The 22,419-nt window shown below is 32.5% G+C and overlaps 1 protein-coding gene across 4 annotated transcripts in view; it reads right to left on the bottom strand.

Annotated features, from left to right (window-relative positions):
• Positions 1–19,226, bottom strand: part of col20a1 (collagen type XX alpha 1 chain) — a 61,041-nt gene extending 41,815 nt beyond the window's left edge. For 2 of the 4 annotated variants that reach the window (XM_087305004.1, XM_087305005.1), the window contains exons 1-5: positions 19,031–19,109; positions 16,739–16,801; positions 11,315–11,419; positions 3,924–4,067; positions 1,222–1,377 (exon numbers count right to left, since the gene is read on the bottom strand). In XM_087305004.1, coding sequence (XP_087161130.1) covers positions 1,222–1,377; positions 3,924–4,067; positions 11,315–11,419; positions 16,739–16,801; positions 19,031–19,058 — 496 coding nt within the window. In that variant the 5' untranslated portion in view covers positions 19,059–19,109. 4 annotated transcript variants of the gene reach the window in all.
• Between the last annotated feature and the right edge of the window lie 3,193 nt (positions 19,227–22,419).

Below are 22,419 nucleotides of genomic sequence, written 5' to 3'. Positions count from 1 at the left end.
TTTTTATTGAAGCGTCTCAGTAAGAGCCAATACTCAGTCAAAAATTGTTTTTAAAACAGTTCCATTAATATGTATTTAATTACATTATTTTTAAAAAGATTTTTGCCTTCATTAGATAAGACAGCATTTAGACAGAAAGCAAAGTTTGAGAGAGAGAGAGAGAGAGGGGTAGGGAAATGTCCTCGAGCCGGGATTCGAACACGGGCTGCCTGACGTGCTACTGCACCATATGTCGATGCGTTAACCACTAGGCTATTGCGCCAACAATTAATCACATTTTAATGAAAAATTCAATTTGTATCACTGTAGTTGAGGTCAAGAAAAACATTAATGACACTGTTGTAAAATTCATGACATAATTATAATGGCCTTAAGATAATCATGTTTATGGCAGATCTATGACAAGTTATGCTGTCTTAGTAATGTCAAGTTGTCATTAAAAAGACATCTCAAGCAATTGTCACCTTTGCACCTAAAATAACATAACTGAGCTAATGAAACATAATGACAGCTGTCATACACATGCATATAATCTCATTCACGTTCATAATATGTGTCATATTAGCCCATCATTTAGTCTAATTATTACATTCTTGTATATGTGTGTAAATTTATTTCTATTCAGTTTTTAAGTTAATTCCAGAATAATTATTAACTAATATCAAAATGTTCATATGATTTATTTACAATAAAGTTTGTAAAGTCATATTGTCTGTCTTTTAGTAGATTTATTATATGAGAGACTTGCTTTGTTTAACAAATAAGTGGATCTAGTTGGATTTGCATTGTAAAAATTCAATAAAAGTTCAAATAAAAGTTAAAACTTTTTTTAAGGTTCATGTTTTTAGTTATAATACTCCCAAAATCATTCCACAGAAATCAGCAGATGTTTTTTTTTTTTTTTTTTTACAAAATTCTGTGCAGAAATAACAATAAATGTCCACAGATTCTAACTTGCCTCATTTTAAGCGTCTTAAAAAAAACCTCTTCAATGAAATGTTACAAACATGAGTTGGTAGCGCAGCCCGTGTAAAAAACTATTTGAAGATACCTTCATCAAAGTAACTTGCAATTATGTTTCAAAAGGTCAAAATCTCTGAATTACAGCTCTAAATTCACACAAAACACACTTCAAACTTTTGAATGGTTGTGTTGAAAACTTGTCCTTTTTCATGAAAGATTTCACTGGCAAATGCACATTTAATTAACTTTTGTCTGTACCTGTAGTGGTTGGTTCTCTGTAGAGCACAGTGGGAAGGCCTTCTAAAGCCTCCGTCACGTCATCCACCTCTCCAGAGCCTGAGCCAATAGCGGGAGTTTTCTTCTTCTGCTCCCGGTTCCCATTGCGGATCAACTCTTCCTCACGCAGCCCATCAACTGATGCACACACAAACACAAGAGGAGAGGAAAATATCAAAGTGGTCAATAGACCAAACATGCGTTTAGGACAAGAAAGTAAACGTAATCTGAAATAATATTACAATTTACTTTTTGTGTGTAGCAATTAAATATATTTAAAATGTCATTTTTTGTTGTGATGTAAAGCTGAATTTTCAGCCTCATTTATAGTCATCAGTTTCACATGATGATATGCTGCTCAAGAAGTATTTAATATTATTAAATACAATTTCAAAAATAAATTGTAATAATATTTCCAAATTTTAAAGTTTTACTGTATTTTACTGCACAACATGCTTCATTTCAAAACATTTTTAAAAACCTGCTGATCCCAAACTTCTGTGGTGTGTGGAATATTATTTTCTGATTTATTTTGTATAAACTATTACATGATTACTACTTTACAAAACAAGTAAATCATGTTAAAGCCTTCTTTCCTTAAACCAACAGCCTTCTGATATATAAGCAGATGCATATGGAAAAACTGAGTGGATGCTTTGGCTTTCATGACAGAACAATGGAATAATCCCCCTCAGACATAAAGCATGGCCCTACAGCCAAACCACACAACTGGCCCTGTCCAGACCTGCTCGGCTCGACACAGTAACCTACTCCCTCAACCTGACATATCACAGATGTTTGCCATGGTTTGCATCTTTTGACAATGACAACACCAGTCTATTACAGAATAAAGTCAGATCTGCCAGCTAGATTCTTATTTCAGCACATTCATAGCTGGGACAATAGCTGAAAGTCATTTCATCATCCGCTATCAGGTTTCTTTAAGGGAGGCCTCTTTGGGGGGGACATTACTGTGTTTAAAAGGGAATTCCAGAAGCGTTTTGTGCCTGTAAAGACACAAGTGTCAGTCCTGGCCTGTAATCCAGCAGGAATCCACCATTCCACACTGTCAATTACAGACAGTTTCCCCTGAACACTGTACTGGTGTTATGTGTTCAAAGGTTTCTTTAATTTTTTCATCTCACAAATGTGACTTATTGTTCTCAGATTTGCAAAAAACTTGCAATTGAGAGTATGTTTTCCTTCTGTTAGAAATACAATTAGAATTGTGAGATTAAATTAAGTCAACATTTAAATTTAATTGTTAATTATTATTAGGGGCGACGTGGTGGCACAGTGGGTCTCACTATTCTCACAATTCAAAGAAATAGGAATAATAACTGCAGTAAAAAAGACAGAACTGTGAAATATAATCTGAGAATAATAAGAAAAAAATCTGAAACCACAGAATTGGAAAACTAGAAAAAATTTAATTTGTTTTTATTTCACAATATGGGAAAAAGTCAGTGAAAGTGTGAGATGAAACCATAAACTAGAGAAAAGTCTAAACTCTGACTTTGTATCTTGGAGTTCTGTGTATATACCTTGGAATTTCTATTAAAAATTCCCAACTGGAAGTTGAATTGTGAGCTAAAGGTCATAAATTATCATTTTTATTTACTTATTAGTGGTAAAAACAAGCTTCCATAGATTTCTGCTTCTTGCTCTTAAAAAGTTCCTCCACCTCTAAAGGCCAATTCACATCGCACAGACGAAAGCCAATAAACAAGTTGGTCGTTGTTAAAATGTTGTAAAAAAATTGTCACAATGTTCACACTGTCCCAACAATTGCTACACACAAAAATAACACTATTAATTAAGTGTCTTCAAAAGACATTTAAGTAAAGCAGATCTGGTCTCTGATCAGATTAATCCTAAATTTATTTCCACTTGTTGGGGAATCATATCACACTGCTCAGATATTCCATGATCCAACAAACTCTAATTGAACATGTTTATTCGGGTGAAAACAAACTCCGACCAACAGGTCAGATGCCGACCGAGTTAACACACTGATCCAACAAACTCCGGCAGACTTGTTTGTTGGCATTTGTCTGTGCAGTGTAAACAACAAACCTGAGAAGAAACATCTCATTATAATAATAAACACTGAGTCATAATGTAACATGGATTACTCTGGACATTTTGATGTTTCCTTAAAATGTGAGACTCGTTAAGGTTCATTGTGTAGCAATGACCATTAATTTTCAATCCTTAATAATGGATATGATTTGATTCCTTATACTGTAGGTTAAAAGAAGGACCAAGCAGCTCCCTAGCAATAACTCTAATCAATCAAATAGAAACATCTTCACTCAAGGGCGTAGAATTGGCATTAGTTCACCGTAATACTATTAACCACGACTGTGCAATTAATCGAAAATTGGTTTTGATTTTGGCCTCCATGATTATGAAAAACAATAATTGGGATAAAACAGTTCAATTGCATCACACACCCCTCTAAATTGACTGCAATAAAATCATGTAAATTGAGTTTTGCAACATGGGACAAGTTTATTATTTGTATTATCAAGTGTTTATTTTATATTATGAAGTCCTTTAATCTTGTTTTTAAAAGCGTGAAACCGAATTTGTGCTGTTCAATGCATGTGCTTTAGGGATGTATGTCCCCACCAATGTCAAGAGCAAATCTACGCTCTTGTCCTCATATCTTTAACTCTTACTTGTAAAGCGTCTTTTCGCAATGAGCTTCTCCTGTGTCCCGTTGATTGCCATAACCTGAAGGAGGTATTCCTGTCTGGAGTCCAGGCCAGCGACTGTGGCACGTCCACGTGTGGTGGTCAGCATCAGCTCTGGCTGAGGAACTTCTGGAAAAAAAAAAGAAAGAGTCATTTAGATTTAGAAATGTTTAACAAACAGCTGAAAATATATATACTGCTTTTTATATATCTACATTTCACATCAATGCATTAGGCAGATGCTTTTACAGAAAGCTCATTATGCACTCTCAGAAATAAAGGTACAGGAGCCGTCATGGGGGCAGTACCTTTTCAAAAGATACATTTTAGTACCCAAAGAGTTCACAATAGTACCTCAAAAGTGCACATTAGTACCAAAAAGTACCTTTGATGTACCATTATGGACCCTTCAGGTACAAATATGTACCTTTTGAAAAGGTACTGCCCCAGAGACAGCTCCTGTACCTTTAGTTCTTAGAGTGCACTGCATTGAAAGTAGAATTGATTTTTTGCAGTTCTTGCTTTCCCTGAATCAAATCCTCAACTTTGGCATTGATAACACCATGTTCTACTCTTTGTGTATAGGAAAGCCATTTTTTGTCTGTGTCTTTGTCAAAAATGCTCATGGTGTGTGTCCACCGAAGTTTTATTTTGCACAGCTTTAATGTAAGCATTCTTCTATGTTGGCTCAGCTGTGAGCGCTCCTCCAAGCATTTTAAAAACACAAACCACTGTGTTTGATTGAAAATGGATGCTCAACACCTTGCTACACTGCTGAGGTTTTAAAAAAACTGTGTTCTCCTAGAAAAAAAAAAAAAAAAAAAAAAAAATATATATATATATATATATATATATATATATATATATATATATATATATATATATATATATATACATATATATATATATATATATATATATTTATATATATATATATATATATATATATATATACATATATATATATATATATATATATATATATACATATATATATATATATATATATATATATATATATATATATATATATATATATATATATATATATATATATATACACACACATATATATATATATATATATATATATATATATATATATATATATATATATATATATATATATATATATTCTTGGCTTTCAGAAAAAACACTTTAGTGGACACACACCTTGTTTCAGCATTTTTTCAATGATCTTTTTCATTGTTTTTCATTATTTTTCAAAGTTTTTTCATTGTTTTTATCAGACCCAACTGCTGAGTTTTTTGGAGATGTGACACCAAGACACTTCAGATAAAGCCACCTGAATATTGTCCGGGAAAGAATGCATCTACAAAAGATCTGCAAACAACTCAAGATATGCATATAATCTGCTTGCATCTGTAAACACAGAGGAACTCGCTCTATAAGTGAGCTGCTAGTGGCTTACTTCACTTCTTAAACATCTAATATTGTAGCACTGATCACTATAATGACTGGATTGCTAATAATGCTCTAAACTGCTGATAGGCATATTACTTTAGGACTTGACCTTGACATAAAGACACCTGATCTGAAGAGTACGGTAACACAGAATTAGTTTTACACTAACACCTACACTAATTCTTACTTTAGATGTTATCTGTAAAGTTTATGGCCTTTTTCAGGCTTAATATAGCAAGCAATATATTGAGTTTGTTTGCTGTCAAAATGATCAAACATAAAAAAAAAAAAAAAAAACGTTCATCTTCCCTTTCGAATAAAATAACACACTGCTGTTATTCCATTTTCTTGTCCCGCTTGCATTACAGGCTTGCAATCTTTATTATAGGTTATTATTCATAGGTCTTTATTTTAATAATCCAATTTCTCTGCCCAATTTGAACTGTTTACCAATAGAATGCAAATTCTTCAGGGATGTTACTGAGGGTCAGCTTGACTTTAATGTAGACTTGGATTTATGTACTTAAAACATAATAACTACTGCATAAAACCAAGAAACTAGAAATAAAATGTGTATCTGTGGGTTCTTTTTATTTACGGATTTAACAGAGAGGCTTGTTAAAATACAGCATGACAAAAAGGCTGATATTGAAGGACAAGGCTGTAAAAATACAACCAACCAACAGAATATATTATATATTCAAAAATGATAAGATTTTTTTTTTACATAATTAAATTTGAGGTGTAAATTACTTTCATTTCTTTAGTTTTGAATTGCTTTCCTGAAATTAGATCTCTAGGGAGAGCAGATTTCGAAATTAGATAGCATTATGAAGAATGCACAGTGAGTGAGACATTTAAAATATCACAGAAAAGTTAAATATAAACACCCTCAAAAAATAGGTGGAGTGTGAGAATTTGTTAAGAATCATGATTGCCTGTTTCTGTGGGTTTCTGCCTGGAGCCTCGTGAAGGCATGTGTGCTGTTTGTTTTGCTGTGTGAACTTTCTCAAGACTGCAACAGACCTGTCTGGACTTACCTAACTGAGCACGGGGCGGAACAGAAGATAACAGAGGCAAAGATAAAGACAGAGCAAGAGATGGTGATAAAAAAACAGAGGGCCTTAACTGAAACATAGACAGAAGTGATATGAGCAAAGGTTATGACTATCCTCATTCCATCATCTCTCAAAAAGACTTGTCTATTCTGAACTCTTAGTTAACGGGATAAGAAAGAAAGAAAAAAAAGAAAGAAAGAAAGAAAGAAAGAGATGATTTTAACAACACTTTATTACAAAAATATTAATAAAATTATCTAAACCAAGGTGCCCATTTTTTTTTCATATGAAGGAACAAAAACCAATAATCATTGAGAGTCGTGAGCCAAAGATAAATATATCAAACTATCCACACAGTGGAGTTCAATGCTGAATGCACTAATTAAGCAGAATCTGCCTTTGCTTTGATTTGCGCATCAAAGTCTCTTTATTGTCCTCTATCCCTCGGATGACAGTATGTACATTTTTTTTACTAAATTACAGCATTAACATTGAAACACTTATTTTCAGTTAGGTTTTGTTGTAGCATAACATTTAAACAAACAAATAAAAGGTTACATTTAATTTGAAAAAGCCATCCCCTCATTCTCCCTTTGTTTTCAGATGGGATGGTGGGCCAAATCAAAGGTTACCATGGCCAACTTTGGACTACGGGCCATAGTTTGGGCATCTCTGATCTAATCAATCAACCAACAAAAAATAAAAATAAAAATAAATAAATAAAATTATATATATATATATATATATATATATATATATATATATATATATATATATATATATATATATATATATATATATATATATATATATAAATATATATAAATATAAATACACCACATCAGTTCAGAAAATAGAAGATCAACCATAGCATAAGACAGATAGCACAGAATAAAAATCAACAACAAATTGTCACAAATAGTTCCTAAAAACATTGCATTCTAGTGGTATATACTGGCATTTTAGCTTGTCCTTCTAAAAAATTAATTTATTCATTTTCTTGTCGGCTTAGTCCCTTTATTCCAGGGTCGCCCGGAATAAATCCGGGGTCACCACAGCGGAATGAACCGCCAACTTATCCAGCAAGTTTTTACGCAGCGGATGTCCTTCCAGCCGTAACCCATCTCTGGGAAACTTCTAAAAAATTAAGTTGTTGATTAATTAAATTAAATGTTAATTAAAATGTTTTTTTCTGAACATATTTAAACCCACAAATAAAAAATTGTGGGAAAAAAATAAAAAATTCTGTAAATTAGTAAACAAAGGCTCAAGTAACATTGCATAAATGCATGAAATACAATCAAGAAAGAAAGAAAGAAAGAAAGAAAGAAAGAAAGAAAGAAAGAAAGAAAGAAAGAAAGAAAGAAAGAAAGAAAGAAAGAAAGAAAGAAAGAAAGAAAAAAAAGAAAGAAAGAAAAAACAAATGAAATAAAATAAAATATTAAAGAAACAAATATATGAATACAATTCAAGTTACTTTCAAAAATGTCTATTTTTATTTGTTTGACTAACTAAGAAAAATGAATCCACTAGATGCATTAATTAAATGGGAGTGCTTCAGTGGAATCCAGGTTCTGCTCGGTGTAGTGAACAAAATGTGCATTTTTCCACTGAGTGGTGGGTTTAATCTGCCCTGGGGCGAGAAGGCATGACTGCTATTTACAGTATGACAGCCAGTGTGCTCCACGGTAGAGAACAGTAGAGAACATTTCTTGGTAGCACTTTAATTTGATGCTCCACTAACAGCTATTTTCTTCTAAGCAGTGCAGTTTTGTATATCACCTTTGAAATGTATTTCAAGTTCTGAGCATGCTGAGTTTTTGTTTGTTGTTGTATTTTAGTTGGATTGAGCCTTTGGCACTGCTCATCTAATCAAATCTGTGATCATTGTTGGGTAAGGTTACTTCTAAAAGTAATGTTACAATATTGAGTCACTTTAAAAAATAGTAACTGTAATCGTGTTCACGTTAAATAAGTTTTGTTATTTTTGCATTGTGTAAGACTAAAATAGGCTTTAGATTCATTTATTTTCCTTCAGCCTCGACACAGCGTAATGAACCGGCATTGATTTCAGCATATGTTTTACACAGCAGATGCCCTTCCAGCTGCACCCCAGTACTGGGAAATACCCATACACTCCCATATTCACATACACTCATACACTACGGCCAATTTAGTTCATCCAATTCACCTATAGCACATGTCTTTGGATTGTGAGCACCCAGAGGAAATATATGGAAACATGGGTAGAACATGCAAACTCCATACAGAAATGCCAACTGACCCAGACATGAACCAGAAACCTTCTCGCTGTGAGGCAAGAGTGCTTACCACTGAGCCACCATGTCACCCTAGATACATACTGTATCTAGAATTGTACGTCGACGTGCCTATAAGAAGTATGTCCTACTAAGCATATATTAAAAAAAAAATCTAAAGTGGCAGATCTGCTGCCTTTTTTCCTCACTGGATCAAAATGACCCCTACTTACAGTACATCTTGCCCATTTTAATACAGGACTTTTAAGGACAAACTAAATGCTTTTTTAAGCCCTTTTCAGGAACATTTTTAAACATTTCTATCTGTTTACAAGTGTGACAAATTAAACATTTACAAACACATACAGTTGAAGTCAGAATTATTAGCCCCCCTTTTATTTATTTTATATTTCGCAAATGATGTTTAACAGAGTAAGAAAATTTTCACAGCTTGTCTGATAATATTTTTTCTTCTGGAGAAAGTCTTATTTTTTATTTTGGCTTGAATAAGAGCAGTTATAATTTTTTTTAAAAACATTTTAGGGGGCAATATTATTAGCCCCTTTAAGCTATATATTTTGTTTCGATAGTCTACAGAACAAACCAGCGATATATAACAACTTGCCTAATTACCCTAACCAGCCTAGTTAACCTAATTAACCTAGTTAAGCCATGAAATGTCACTTTAATCTGTATAGAAGTGTCTTGAAAAATATCTATTCAATTATTATTTACTGTCATCATGGCAAAGATAAAAAAAAAATCAGTTATTAGAACTAAGTGATTAAAACTATTATGTTTAGAAATGTGTTGAAAAAATCTTCTCTTAAAGAAGGAAAAAAATAATATTTGCTAGAACTTTCTATAGTATATAGTATTTTAAGGACATTTTGATGGAATGTTAACTCAGCTCAATGTTACTAAATTACTGTCATTTATTCTCTTAAATGTGATTTACTTTGCATAATACAAAATTTAGATTCATTTTCATTTACAAAGGCACATATTAAAAAGATCATGTTACAGGCACATGTGCAGTCTACAAAGTTTTCATTTTATGCAAAATCTACTTTTTTTTTATTTCTGTTATTTAAATATTATTATGAATCATTATTACCCATTTTGCAAATTATTATAAAAGTAACACCATTACATTTTCAAAAAGCATCAAGAACTTAGTTGAAATTCTAAGCACTTATCAAGCCTTAAAAATAATCAATTAAAATGCATTTTAAAGAATATCCAGCAGCCGTACAGACACTGCTAAATGTTTTTATGTTAGAAACTGCTGTGAAAGTGAATTGTCCTAATCAAGCCAAAACACAATTTTAGACATTCTTTTCAAATCCATCTGACCAGATAAAAATAGCAATGTATAATTCTGCATATTCCGCTTTTAAGCACCTCTATAATAATATATAAACAATAATAATAAACTTTCTAAATTCTCTAAACTAGCAAAATCTGTGGCCAAAGGCAGCACTAGAAAATCATTCAATAGACAAATTACTGGTTTGTAAACATTCAGAATGCGCGCACAGCGAGGTGGCAGAAAAAAAACGAGAGCGCTAGCATTTACAGTGAGGGAATGACATCCGATGTTGTACAGAGTTTGTTATTGTATTAGAGATAAGTTATATTGATTACATTTTATACATTTTATTTAAATAATGCTTTCAGCATATTGTAACAGCTTGTCACCCAGTGATAAGCACAGTTATTCAGCAAAATTAGCACCCGGTTAGATACTTTGGATGCCTACAATTTTGTTCTGTGTGGTCATGTTCAAGAAATAATGTTCCATGATTACCAGATTCAAAACTTTGTAATGCTAAAAACCGAGGTTCTGCCAAGCTAAAGACAAAGAAAGAGGACAGAACTGTACAAGGCCTGGGTAATTAATCATCAACAAGCAAAAGGACTGCATTCTGACAGTCAACTGCACCTGTATGGCAGGGTATGTCAACTTACATTTTTACATTTTATTCTAAGCATTCAGTGTCCGCAGTTTAATTCACCATATTTAACTGTTTTTGCTGAAATCATTGCTGCAATCAAAAGCGAGTAATATGTATGATTCAGCATAGCGTAAACCTACCTGATATGAAATGAGAACTGCAGCGTTGAGCATTTTTAATTAGGTCCTCACTCTATTCAGCTCTTATGATGGCTGTTTGCCAAAGACGTCTGCGGTTGCCATTAAAAGCAGTGTGATGTGTGGTAAAATTTAAGTTTTCTATTTTTGGCATCCTACCACACAACATGACATGTTTGCTTTTGCATCCGGTCTGTTTTTGCAACCGGTATGCGCGGTTAAACCCATGTGATGTAGCTTGGTAATTTCCCTATTGATACTTCTAACCCAAACTATCAAGTATAACTCTACTATTAAGTAAGGTGTACGTAGAAGCGACTTAGAAAAATCTAAAGGTGACCACCAATATTATTATTTTATTTTATGACAGTTTTAAATATGTTTAAATTGATTACATTGTTATTGAAAACACCACACCAAATGCCAGCAAACAAAGCATATATCATTGAGAAAAAGTAACAAAAATGGCAAATCAACACGTTACTTGTATATCGCAAACACTAATGCTGAAGTCTTAATGTATCACTATAGCAGTCTGACCTGTAATGGGTCGCACACGGACCTTGTAGCCCTGAACCGGCCCTTCAGCCTCCTTCCATTTAATCTGTAACCGATCTTCAGACAGAACAGTTAGCTTCAGTCTGCCTGCAAACACATTCAGAACACATCATTCAACAAATGCAAGAATGAAAATACCATTAGAAAAGAAAACAGATGCATTTCCACTGATAAGTTTGTGTCTTCCAGCGAACAAACACACACAAAAGCCAGTCAGATGTGGGACAAAAACAAGCCTGTAACTGTTGAAGAGAACCATGGGAAAAGAGGCCTGTATTTGGGCGAAGCTAAAATATGTAAGTCTTAAAAGATCAAAGCTGCTCAATAGCCTTTTTTTCCCTCTTTGAGAAGTTCTAATATTTGACCGGGAAGTTTTTCATTTCCTTCAGCACTGTTCTCTTGCTCAACTCTGCCCTTGTCTTCAGCTTATCTGCATAAATTCCACATGACAGTTTGTCAATCGCCTCTTTCATGTAGGCTGGCCCATCTTCCCCTCACTCCAGCTGTCCACCAGTACTCAAAGCAGGCCCTGTCATGGCCTGCAGGGTAACAGGGGCTCCGGGACCACAGGAAATCTGCTTTTCGCCGGGGTTGAAGGTCAGCCTGAAGGGGATGCATGTGTGTAACGTCATGGCCCAGATGGGTGTTACAATGAGGATGACCCCAAAAAAACATCAAGATCTTTGTCCCTGCTAGATGTACAGCAGATTTAGGATCTGGATTATGTTACAGGGGGAATATATTATCAGCAACATACTGGGCTTCACAAAAATGTTTAACCATCTATAGTAATTAAACTTCATGTGATAAAATTTCAATGAACACAGTTAACATAGGCATAAAAAACTTCATGTGGTTTAATTCAAGCAAAATAAATACATTTAAATCAAATTAAACTTAATCAAATTAAACAAATTATCGTTATATATTATATATTGTTGTTATTTTTATAAAACCAGGGGAAAACTGTTAAAAATAATTAATTAATATTTAAAAAAAATAATGTTGCCTTATGTCTTATATTTTAACAAAAAAGTGCATGAATAAATAAAGCAATGGATGATGAAATATTAGGTTTCATGCACAAAAAACTTGTTTCATCAGGTATAAAAATAATGTTACATGTGACCATCAAAATTAACATGCTTCATTCAAATAAAAACCTTACTATTAAAAACGAAACAATATCATCACTATCATTGTAATAATGATTATTACTAAAAACAGAAATTGTGAAATGCTGGGTTTCATAATTGTAGAAAAAGATTTCATAAGATACTGTTATTGTTGTTGTTGTTATTATTATAAACGTGAATCCTCAAATGGTAGCCTTAATTATTATTTTACTGTTATTATTATTGTTATTATTATTATAAAAACGTAAATGATATAATTGTAGGCTTTATTATTAATTAATTTATTATTATTATTATTATAAAATGCTAACAATCAAATTCTAGGCTTCTGGCTTTATTATTTATTACTATTATAATTATTATTATAAAAACATGAATGATCAAATGGTCAGCTTACTTATTTATCATTATTATTTTTATTATTATTATTATTATTATTATTATTAAAACGTAAATGATTAAATGGTAGGCTTAATTGTTATTTTATTATTATTATTATTAATAGTAATAATAATTAAGTCTACCATTTGATCATCCACTTTTTTATAATATTATTAATATTAATATAATAATAATATTATTATTATTATTATTAATAATAATAATAATTGTTATCATTATTATTATTATTATTATTTCTATTATTATCATCATCATTATTATTAAGCTTACCATTTGATCGTTCACGTTTTTATAATAATAATAATAATAATAATAATAATAATAATTATTATTATTATTATTATTATTATTATTATTATTAAGCCAACAGTTTAATCATTCACATTTTATTAATAATAATAATACTAATAATAGTAATAATAATAATAATAAATACACTTTAATAATAAGAAGAACCTTTGTTCTTATGCTATTAAATGAATAGGGTTAACATAATATTATATTTTATTATTATTAATATTATTACTACTACTGTTAATAACAAAAATGACAATCAGCTGCTTCGATTCCAGCAACAGAGATCAGTTTCAAGGGTCAGATCTACTAAAATTATCCCCTTTAGGGTAACAACATTTTCACAGTGTGGCAACAAATAAATAGCCATGCTCTGAATCAACTGGCAGAAGATCAGAAGGCAAACAGAAACTTTCTGGCCGACGCAGCAGCACCACCAACCTAGAAGTCAACAAATGTGCTGCCAACTGCTCAGACAAAAACAGTGCGGAAAACACACGCGCGGCATGTATCCTCAAGGGAGGACAGAGATAACAAGAGGCCCAGAGAGGACACATAAATTATTCCAAGCACTTTAAAAAGCAAATTTCTTTCCCAAATGCAGAAACATCCAGTAAAGGATATGTGCAGTTGTCTAGAGATTTCGCAATGTTGCACAATGGCCTCAGGCAGAGAGTTTGCAGTCTATTCTTTTCTGCTGTGCTGCTAACCAAGAATTTCCTTCCTTGGGGGAAACATTCAGTTCAGGGAGACTGTGTTTAATGACTGTGTATCATTTAGCTAAAAAAAAAAACTCTCAAATGTAAGTCTACAGGGGTTAAATATGACTTCGGCACACTTTTCTAGCAAGTGGGTTGTAAATTCAGTCCAATTTGATGAACTTTTAGGAATGCAGATGACATTTCACAAACAAAACACAAGCTGTGTGCTTTTTTGGCATGATGTAATAAATGCAAACCATGCCAAACAACCCAAATGTGATGTGGCAATATATTTTTACCTCATTGATCCCACAATTCCGTTCAGAAACTAAATTCAGAAATAAAAAACAAAATAATAAAATAAAAATAAAATAGAAATAATAAAACAATTGTAATGGTGTGTGTGTTTTTATTTTTTTTATTTTTTATAAGCTAATGATCTAAACATTGGACGAGGAATAATTTAACAGCACAAAATGCTACACTTCTCCCTCAATGAATGGAAAAAAAGTTAATGCATTCCTGTCTCGAAAAGGGAGCTAAATGTGGACTGCCATTTTCTGTTTCCTGCTAAGAAAGCTACTTGACCCTTTATTATATTTTAAACTGCACAGGCCCAGCATTTTGGTTACAAAAGGGGATCTAATTATGGAAGCGGTAGCAATTATCCATGGCTCTGAAATACTGACCATTTCAGTGAAGCGGATGCATTTAAATTACAGGAGCAAACATATAGAACTTGCTGAACTGTTGATGTTAGCAGCTTACAAAGAACATTATGGTCATTTATTGTTATGTGTGTATGTATTCAGTTGTTCATATTCATTTTCCCAATGTTTAAATTGATGTTGTCTTTAATTAAGAAATTTCCTCTTATTATTTGTATTGCAACAGGGCTGTTAATGTTAATGCATGTGATGGAGACTAAAATAAAATAATTAAATCTATAACATAAAACTGGGTGGTTAATGAAATTTACTTCACAAGCTAATTAGGAGACATGAGTTTATCTCTGTCAAAAACACCTGTAAACCTGATTTGCAAAAATTTCCATTTTAACTTCTCAACACAGTTTACGGCCAGATCAATTTAAGCTGTCAGAGTGTAAGCAAATGCACCTGGGTCGTAAATTTAGTCCAATCAGATGAACTTTAACATTTCCCAAACAAAAGAAAACAGTTGTGTGTGAATTCTTGGCATGATTTAAGATGCTATCATAATTGCAAATAGACCGAATATATTGTATGTGCATGTCTTATTATTTAAAGCAAATGTGATGTAGTATCAGCAATGTTTTTTTAGACTTTTAGATTACTGTACTACCATTCCGTATTAAGTAACACTAGGAAATACACAGTTGAAGTAGATTGTTATTTTCTTTTTTAAATATTTCCCAAATTATGTTTAACAGAGCAAGGAAATTTTCACAGTATGTCTGATAATATTTTTTTTATTCCGGAGAAAGTCTTATTTGTTTTATTTCAGCTAGAATAAAAACAGTTCTTTAATTTTTTATGAACCATTTTAAGGTCAAAATTATAAGCCCCTTAAGGCAATTTTTTCCCCAACTTTCCTCAAAACAAACCAATGTTATACAATGACTTGCCTAATTACCCTAACCTACCTAGTTAACCTAATTAACCTAGTTAAGCCTTTAAATGTCACTTTAGGCTGTCATCATGGCAAAGATAAAATAAATCAGTTATTAGAGATGAGTTATTAAAACTATTATGCTTAGAAATGTGTTGAAAAAATCTTCTCTCCGTTAAACAGAAATTGGGGAAAAAATAAACAGGGGAGCTAATAATTCAGGGGGGCTAATAATTCTGAATTCAACTTGAATAGCCATAATCTAAGTATTTAAGGTGTCATTTTTGCTGGAAATGTATAAAGTAATGACATGATGGTTGTTAAATCTAAAAATAGTAAACATAATATTAAATATTAAAATGTTGAAATGGACCAGGCATATTTTATCAGAATAAGATTATACACTTCTGCAGTGAATGAAAAAAGTTAATCCAGTTTTGTCTCACAAATGTCTTCGTTCTAGTGATTTAGTAAGTGAATGCATTTAAACAATTAGTCCAAAACTGAGCTAAATGTAAAGAAAACCAGGACAATTACTTGAGAAAGAACAGTGTCTCACTTTTTTTGTGAATTAATTTTCCATGAGTGCATTTAAAGCGCAATCTTTGTCATATTCTGCGAATGAGTCATGCATGGTGCTTTGTGAAATACAGGCTAAACATAATGTCAACACAGCCCACTGCTGTATATATCTGCAAGATACACAAACTACAGTATGTTTCTTGGCTATATAAAGTAAACCATCATCTGGCTAGAAAACTTTAGATGGATGAGTACTGTAATCAATTCTGTCATGTGTATGAAGGGGTGTTCAATAATTATGAATAGCTCAGTGTACTGTATGCCATCAAGTCAAGGTGCCTGTTTTAGGGTTTTGGGCATCTCATGTGATCCTGTTTGATATTGCAACTTGACTTGTCTAAAATGTAAACAATCTCCTAGTGGTTGCACTGTACCAAACTGTACACTGTATATTCTGAATGGTTTTGTTCTTTGTTGTATTATGAAAAAACACCAACAGTTACCTTTAAATTAAAGGTTTTGTAAAAAAAAAAAAAATTGTTCTTCAAAAATCACCAAATCACAACAAAATAAATGGTAAGAAAGTCTCTGTTTAATTTCACAATAAATGTGTGATTAAACTGAATGACATCCACAGCTTTATCAAGTTTTATATATTAGCCTTTTTCAGTTCTCGTAATAGTAAAGATCATTTTTTGACATTATCCAGAATAAGTGTATTGGTAAATATTTAAAAAACAGCTAAAATGGCAGCATATTACCTTGTGTATGAACTTCAGAAACCAGTATCAGGAGAACCGTCACCAGGAAGATTGTCATTCGCTCTGGGAGGACGAGAGGAGAGATGTGGGCCATCGTGAATGTGTTAGTACCAATTAAAAAACCTGTAGAAAAAATGGTCGTAACAAAATGAGTGCAACTCATTTTCACTAAACCATCAAAGCAGAGGTCATCAACATAATATAAAGAGTAATTATGGAAGTTGGCACCATATAGCTGTTTTTTTTCTTTAATTATCTGAATATTAAATTGGACCAGGAGTAATTTAACGACACAAAATGCTACACTTCTCCCTCAATTAATGGAAAAAAAGGTAATGCATTTCTGTCTCACAAAGGGAGCTAAATGTGGACTGCTGTTTTCTGTTTCCGGCTAAGAAAGCTACTTGACCCTTTAATAAATTTTAATAAAGAGAAAGAGAGATTAAGATTTTACAAATAGTTTGTTCCAATAACACAATTACATATGAATCCACAAAATAATCTTACTTAAAAACAACAAATTGTAGAGAATTAATTTATTTTCTACAACAGATCAAAGCACATGTTTATAGCACCATATATTGAAAACATTTTCAAGATCTCTCAATAAATTGTACATTGTAAACTGAGGGGGGGGGGGGTTATTATTATTATACTATATACAATAATACTATACTACATACTGTGTTTACTATGTTTTAATGTATAAGAGAGAGAGAGAGAGAGAGAGAGAGAGAGAGAGAGAGATTGTTTTTATACTACAATATATACTACTATTTTACTGTTTACTGTTTTTATTGGATCTTTTTATTACCATTAACTATTAATAACAAAACACATTGAAACAAACCAACAGTTAATTCACATTTTAATAATGATAATAATAATAATAATAATAATAATAATAATAATAATAATAATAATAATAATAATAATAATAACAATAATAATAAGTAAATAAATGAATAAACAAACAAAATGAAAAAATATATATAAAGTAATAGTAAAATAAAATACATAAATTCAATTATGACGTACCTAACTCAAAATGCAGCGTAAAGAAACATAAGTAAGTAAGGAGTCCAGACTTAATGAAAAGCCTCAGTGGGCATATGAATGACACAGGTAAAGAATTCTAGGGGAATAATTTCCCTAATAATATTGTGCCACCCTTTCAAGGATGGGGGTTTGTCACTGACCCAGTTTAACTATGTTTTTTTATATATACAAGAGACACATCTGGATTTTTATAATTGAATCATTGTAAATATAATTATTATTATTGTTGTTTTTATTACTGTTTTATCCTAAAATGTTGATTGTTAAATGTAGTTTGTTCTGATAACTTAATATTTTTATTGATATATGTTAATAATATGACATACTGAATAATATTATATATTATTTATATTGTCATTATGTTATTATTTTTTATACTAATACTACTATTTACTGTTTTTTATTATATATACACATGTATGTTATTTTAAATGTAAACTTTATAAATGCTTTGGCAATACATTTGTCAATTGAACTATATTGAGAGAGAGAGAGAGAGAGAGAGAGAGAGAGAGAGAGAGAGAGAGAGAGAGAGAGAGAGAGAGAGAGAGAGAGAGAGATGGACACAAACAAGCCGTCCTAAAACTGGTCATTATAGACCCATTGAAGACAATTACAAGACAAGGGAGGGACTCTGAACACCTGTTATATATTCATAAACCAGACTTGTCTGCGAACTCTGCATGTAGTTTGGCATGTGAAAATCTGTCATGTCCACATCAGCTATCAATGGAGGGAACAGCAAATCCTCTCAGTAGTGTGTAGGTCTTATTTATTCAAATACTACGTTTAAATTTGAAGTGTCGCTTCCCTCTTCCCTATAGTGCGAGCTATAGGCTACATGCATTGGCTTGTTGTACAGAAAACAGCAGAAAAAAACATGATATGAGATTTAAAGCTCTAAATAGAACTTGAATCCGTCATGACACCACACCTAAAGCGAGCTGTCGAAAGATATTACCAATACATACGCGCATTATGAAACATAAAACGGTTTTAACCTGAATAAACTGCACATTAGTCTTTATTGAGGCTTATTTTAACGCAAACATGATATTTATGAATAATGCTCAACTCAGTCTAATACTTCAACCACTACAGGAGCAATTTTACAGCGAGTACCCGCAAATTACAAACATTAAAAAAAGCCACCGGCTCAGTTTGTGCAGCAAATATGTGAAAACACACACAGATGCACAGAAAATCTAACTAAACTTCAGACGGAAAGTTTACCTGAAGCTGAAGCCTGTACCTGGCGCATTCCTCACAGGTAAGGGATGTTAACACATTGAGTCCCGGTTACTCACTTCCCATTTGCTGCCGTTTAGGTCTCGACTTTGGTTGAGCAAAGTGTGAAATCTGATATGCAGAGCCCTCCTCTAGCAAAAAGGAGGCCGGGTATAATCTACACAGGGTGGTACAGTATATCAGCTGTTCAGCAAAACCAGCTAAGCCTATAGAAGCAGCCGTTTTGTAATATTCACACTGCTCATTTAATTTAACAGTCTGTTTTAAAATATACAGTCATACTGCCGCCTACAGAAAATTTTCTTAGGGGGGCCAGAATTGCGACTTTATATATATATATATATATATATATATATATATATATATATATATATATATATATATATATATATATATATATATATATATATATATATATTTGTGTGTGTGTGTGTGTGTGTGTTTATATTCATTGGTGGGAATTGGCTTCCAATTATGCACGCACACACACACACACTCAAAAAGAATTCAGTGTAACGTTATATTTTTGTTTCATTTCATAACTTTTCAGTTACCTTAAGGTAAAAATTAAATTGCAATTGCAGTCTTTTGAAGTATATGTTCTGTCAATAATGATCGAGGAGGGACAGTGAATCAGGTTTTGGATTTTTAGCAACGACCCTTTTTAGATTTTGACTCATAACTTCAGACACCCCTTGGATTAGTTAAAAACCCCATGATGGGAGTTTTATCAGTGTATACAAGTATTCTATACACACATATAGACCCTGAGTTTTCTGTAACAAACTTAATGAAATTGTATAAAGATTTAATAAATCCATAAACATGTTTGTTTTCATTATTAAGTAGCATTGTTACTTACATTTATGTCTGTGTGTGGAGAAAAATAGTACATTTTATGTTTCCTCAACTTTACACTCATAGTTAATAATAAATAATGCATGCTTATTATTCGACAGCTCTATGTAAATGCACATTTTCATTTCTCATTCTTAACTTCTTTTTGTGCAGGAGGAAACCCTGAGCAAGGTGTTTGGTGTGCCCTTGTCCCATCTGAGAAAGACCAGTCAGCTTAGGCAGGGGCTTCCTGAGAAAGCATGGCAAGTGCTACATTATTTCCAAAGGTTTGTCACTTATGCTGAGACTAATTGTAAATAAAATGGGTTTCTGATTAGGCCTCAGTGCATCAGAGAAGAAAATTATATTGATTTTGAGAAAGTTCGCCTCATGCACTGGCAGGTACAAAGTGCAAAAGAGGGAAGATCCCTCTGGGCCCACTGATGGTCGACAAGCCAGTGAGAATTACTGGAAGATACAGAAGGTTGTTGAGGATCACCACAGACACAGAGAGTTGGTGAGGGTTACCAAAGGCACAGAGGGTTGGTGAGGTTCACCACAGACACTGAGGGTTGGTAAGGATCATCACAGACAATAGAAGTTAGTGAGGGTCACCACAGAAACAGAGAGTTGGTGAGGGTCACCACATACACTGAGGGTTTTGTGTGGGTCACCACAGACACAGAGGGTTGGTGAGGGTCACCACAGACAATGGGGTTTGGTGATGGTCACCACAGAAACAGAGAGTTGGTGAGGGTCACCACAGACACTGAGGGTTTTGTGTGGGTCACCACAGACACAGAGGGTTGGGTGAGGGTCACCACAGAAACAAAGGTTTGGTGAGAGTCATCAAAGATACTGAGGAGTGGTGAGGGTCACCAAAGACCCATCAGTGATTCGGTTTATTTACTGTTTATTGACTAATATGAAAATGTTCATATGATTTATTTACAATACAGTTTGTAATGTTTTCTGTCTTTTAGTAGAGATATTACCTGATAGACTTGCTTTGTTTACCAAATAAAGTGGATCTAATTGGATTTGCATTGTAAACATTAAATACAAGTTAAAAAGGTATTACTTTTATTTTATATATTCATGTTTTAGTTATGATACTCCCACAATCATTCCGCATAAATCCACAGACAAAATTCTGCGCAAAAATAGCAAAAAATGTCCACAGATTCCGTCTGGCCCTACTAAGAAGTTAAAGTCCTATAAAAGTCACAAAACTTTACATATCATACAGTAGGTGAGATTATCATGTGAAATTGTTTATAACTGAAAATAAACAGCCTAATAAGCATTTGGTACTGTGATGAACAACAATACAACCGGAATAGTCTTAAATGCACTCAAAGTGTAAATAATAAATATTTATCCACAGTATTTTGCATGAGTGTAAAATTATGATGATATATTGTGTTACTGAACATCAGCATATGTCTACTTGGAACATATTTCTGTAGAATTTAACACCTCACCAATAGATGGCAACAAACTACCAGTGGAGAAAGAGACCATTACAGTTGTCATGAAGTCAATATTATTTCTATTATATCAATTACTCAACAATATTATTCAAAGAGTTACCCATTATTAATAAATTATATTTATGCAGTGTTATTTATGGCTTACTTTTATTGACTTGACTTTTTAGTTTATAAATAAATTTACAGTATTTATACACACACAATTTAAATAGTGAACACAGGTCATAGAAGATATCATACACATATCTTTTAACATTTTCACACCGAAACTACATCGCTTAATGTCTCTTGCTTATTTTATTTTAACACAAGATGCTCATGTGACACTTTTTTTTTTTTTTTTTTGTAATAGTGCAAACATTTTACAGGCGCACACACATACAGATGCATAGTTATTGGCCCACCACAAGACCTTTACAATTTCAAGGAAATCCCGGATGTCAGCATTCTATTGAATTGAACCAAAATAAACAAATTAAAGCTCAAATAAGAGCTGCAGGATGAGTGATTTCATTCCTCTCATTTGATTGATCAAATATATTTGCAATAGTAACTGAAACAATAGTATCTGGATGCAGGCTTTATGATGCAAGCTGAGATTGCATCACTCAGCAATGCAATGTCAGACACAATGCACTCAATAGAGTGAGTGACGTCACTGTGACAGGTAGGGTTAGGTGGGCGAATTAAAAAGCACTGGATGCAGCTTAGATTGCACTACACCAGGTCTGCATCCAGACCCATCTCAACTGAAAAGAGAACTTGTCTTACAGTAAATTAGTCAGAGCTGAATTAGTCTGAATTAGTACACAGTACTAAGTACTAAATCTCAAATTGCTAAAACTGTCATGCCATTTTTAGGTATCATAACTTTGAAAAACCTTCAAAAGAATGAGTTACAAGAGACTAAAAACAAAACGAGTTCCAGAAAACAATGCTGGAAGCCATCTGAAAGAATTATTGCATTTCAAATGTGTTTTACTTTGCAAATATACTTTTAAAGTATTGTATAATCTATAAATATATATATAAAGTCTAATTAAC

This window comes from Danio rerio, chromosome 23 (genome assembly GCF_052040795.2).
Source record: "Danio rerio strain M-AB ecotype USA chromosome 23, GRCz13ab, whole genome shotgun sequence".
Taxonomy (NCBI): domain Eukaryota; kingdom Metazoa; phylum Chordata; class Actinopteri; order Cypriniformes; family Danionidae; genus Danio; species Danio rerio.
The sequence above is the reverse complement of the archived record's forward strand: the minus strand, read 5'-3'. Positions and strand labels throughout refer to the sequence as shown.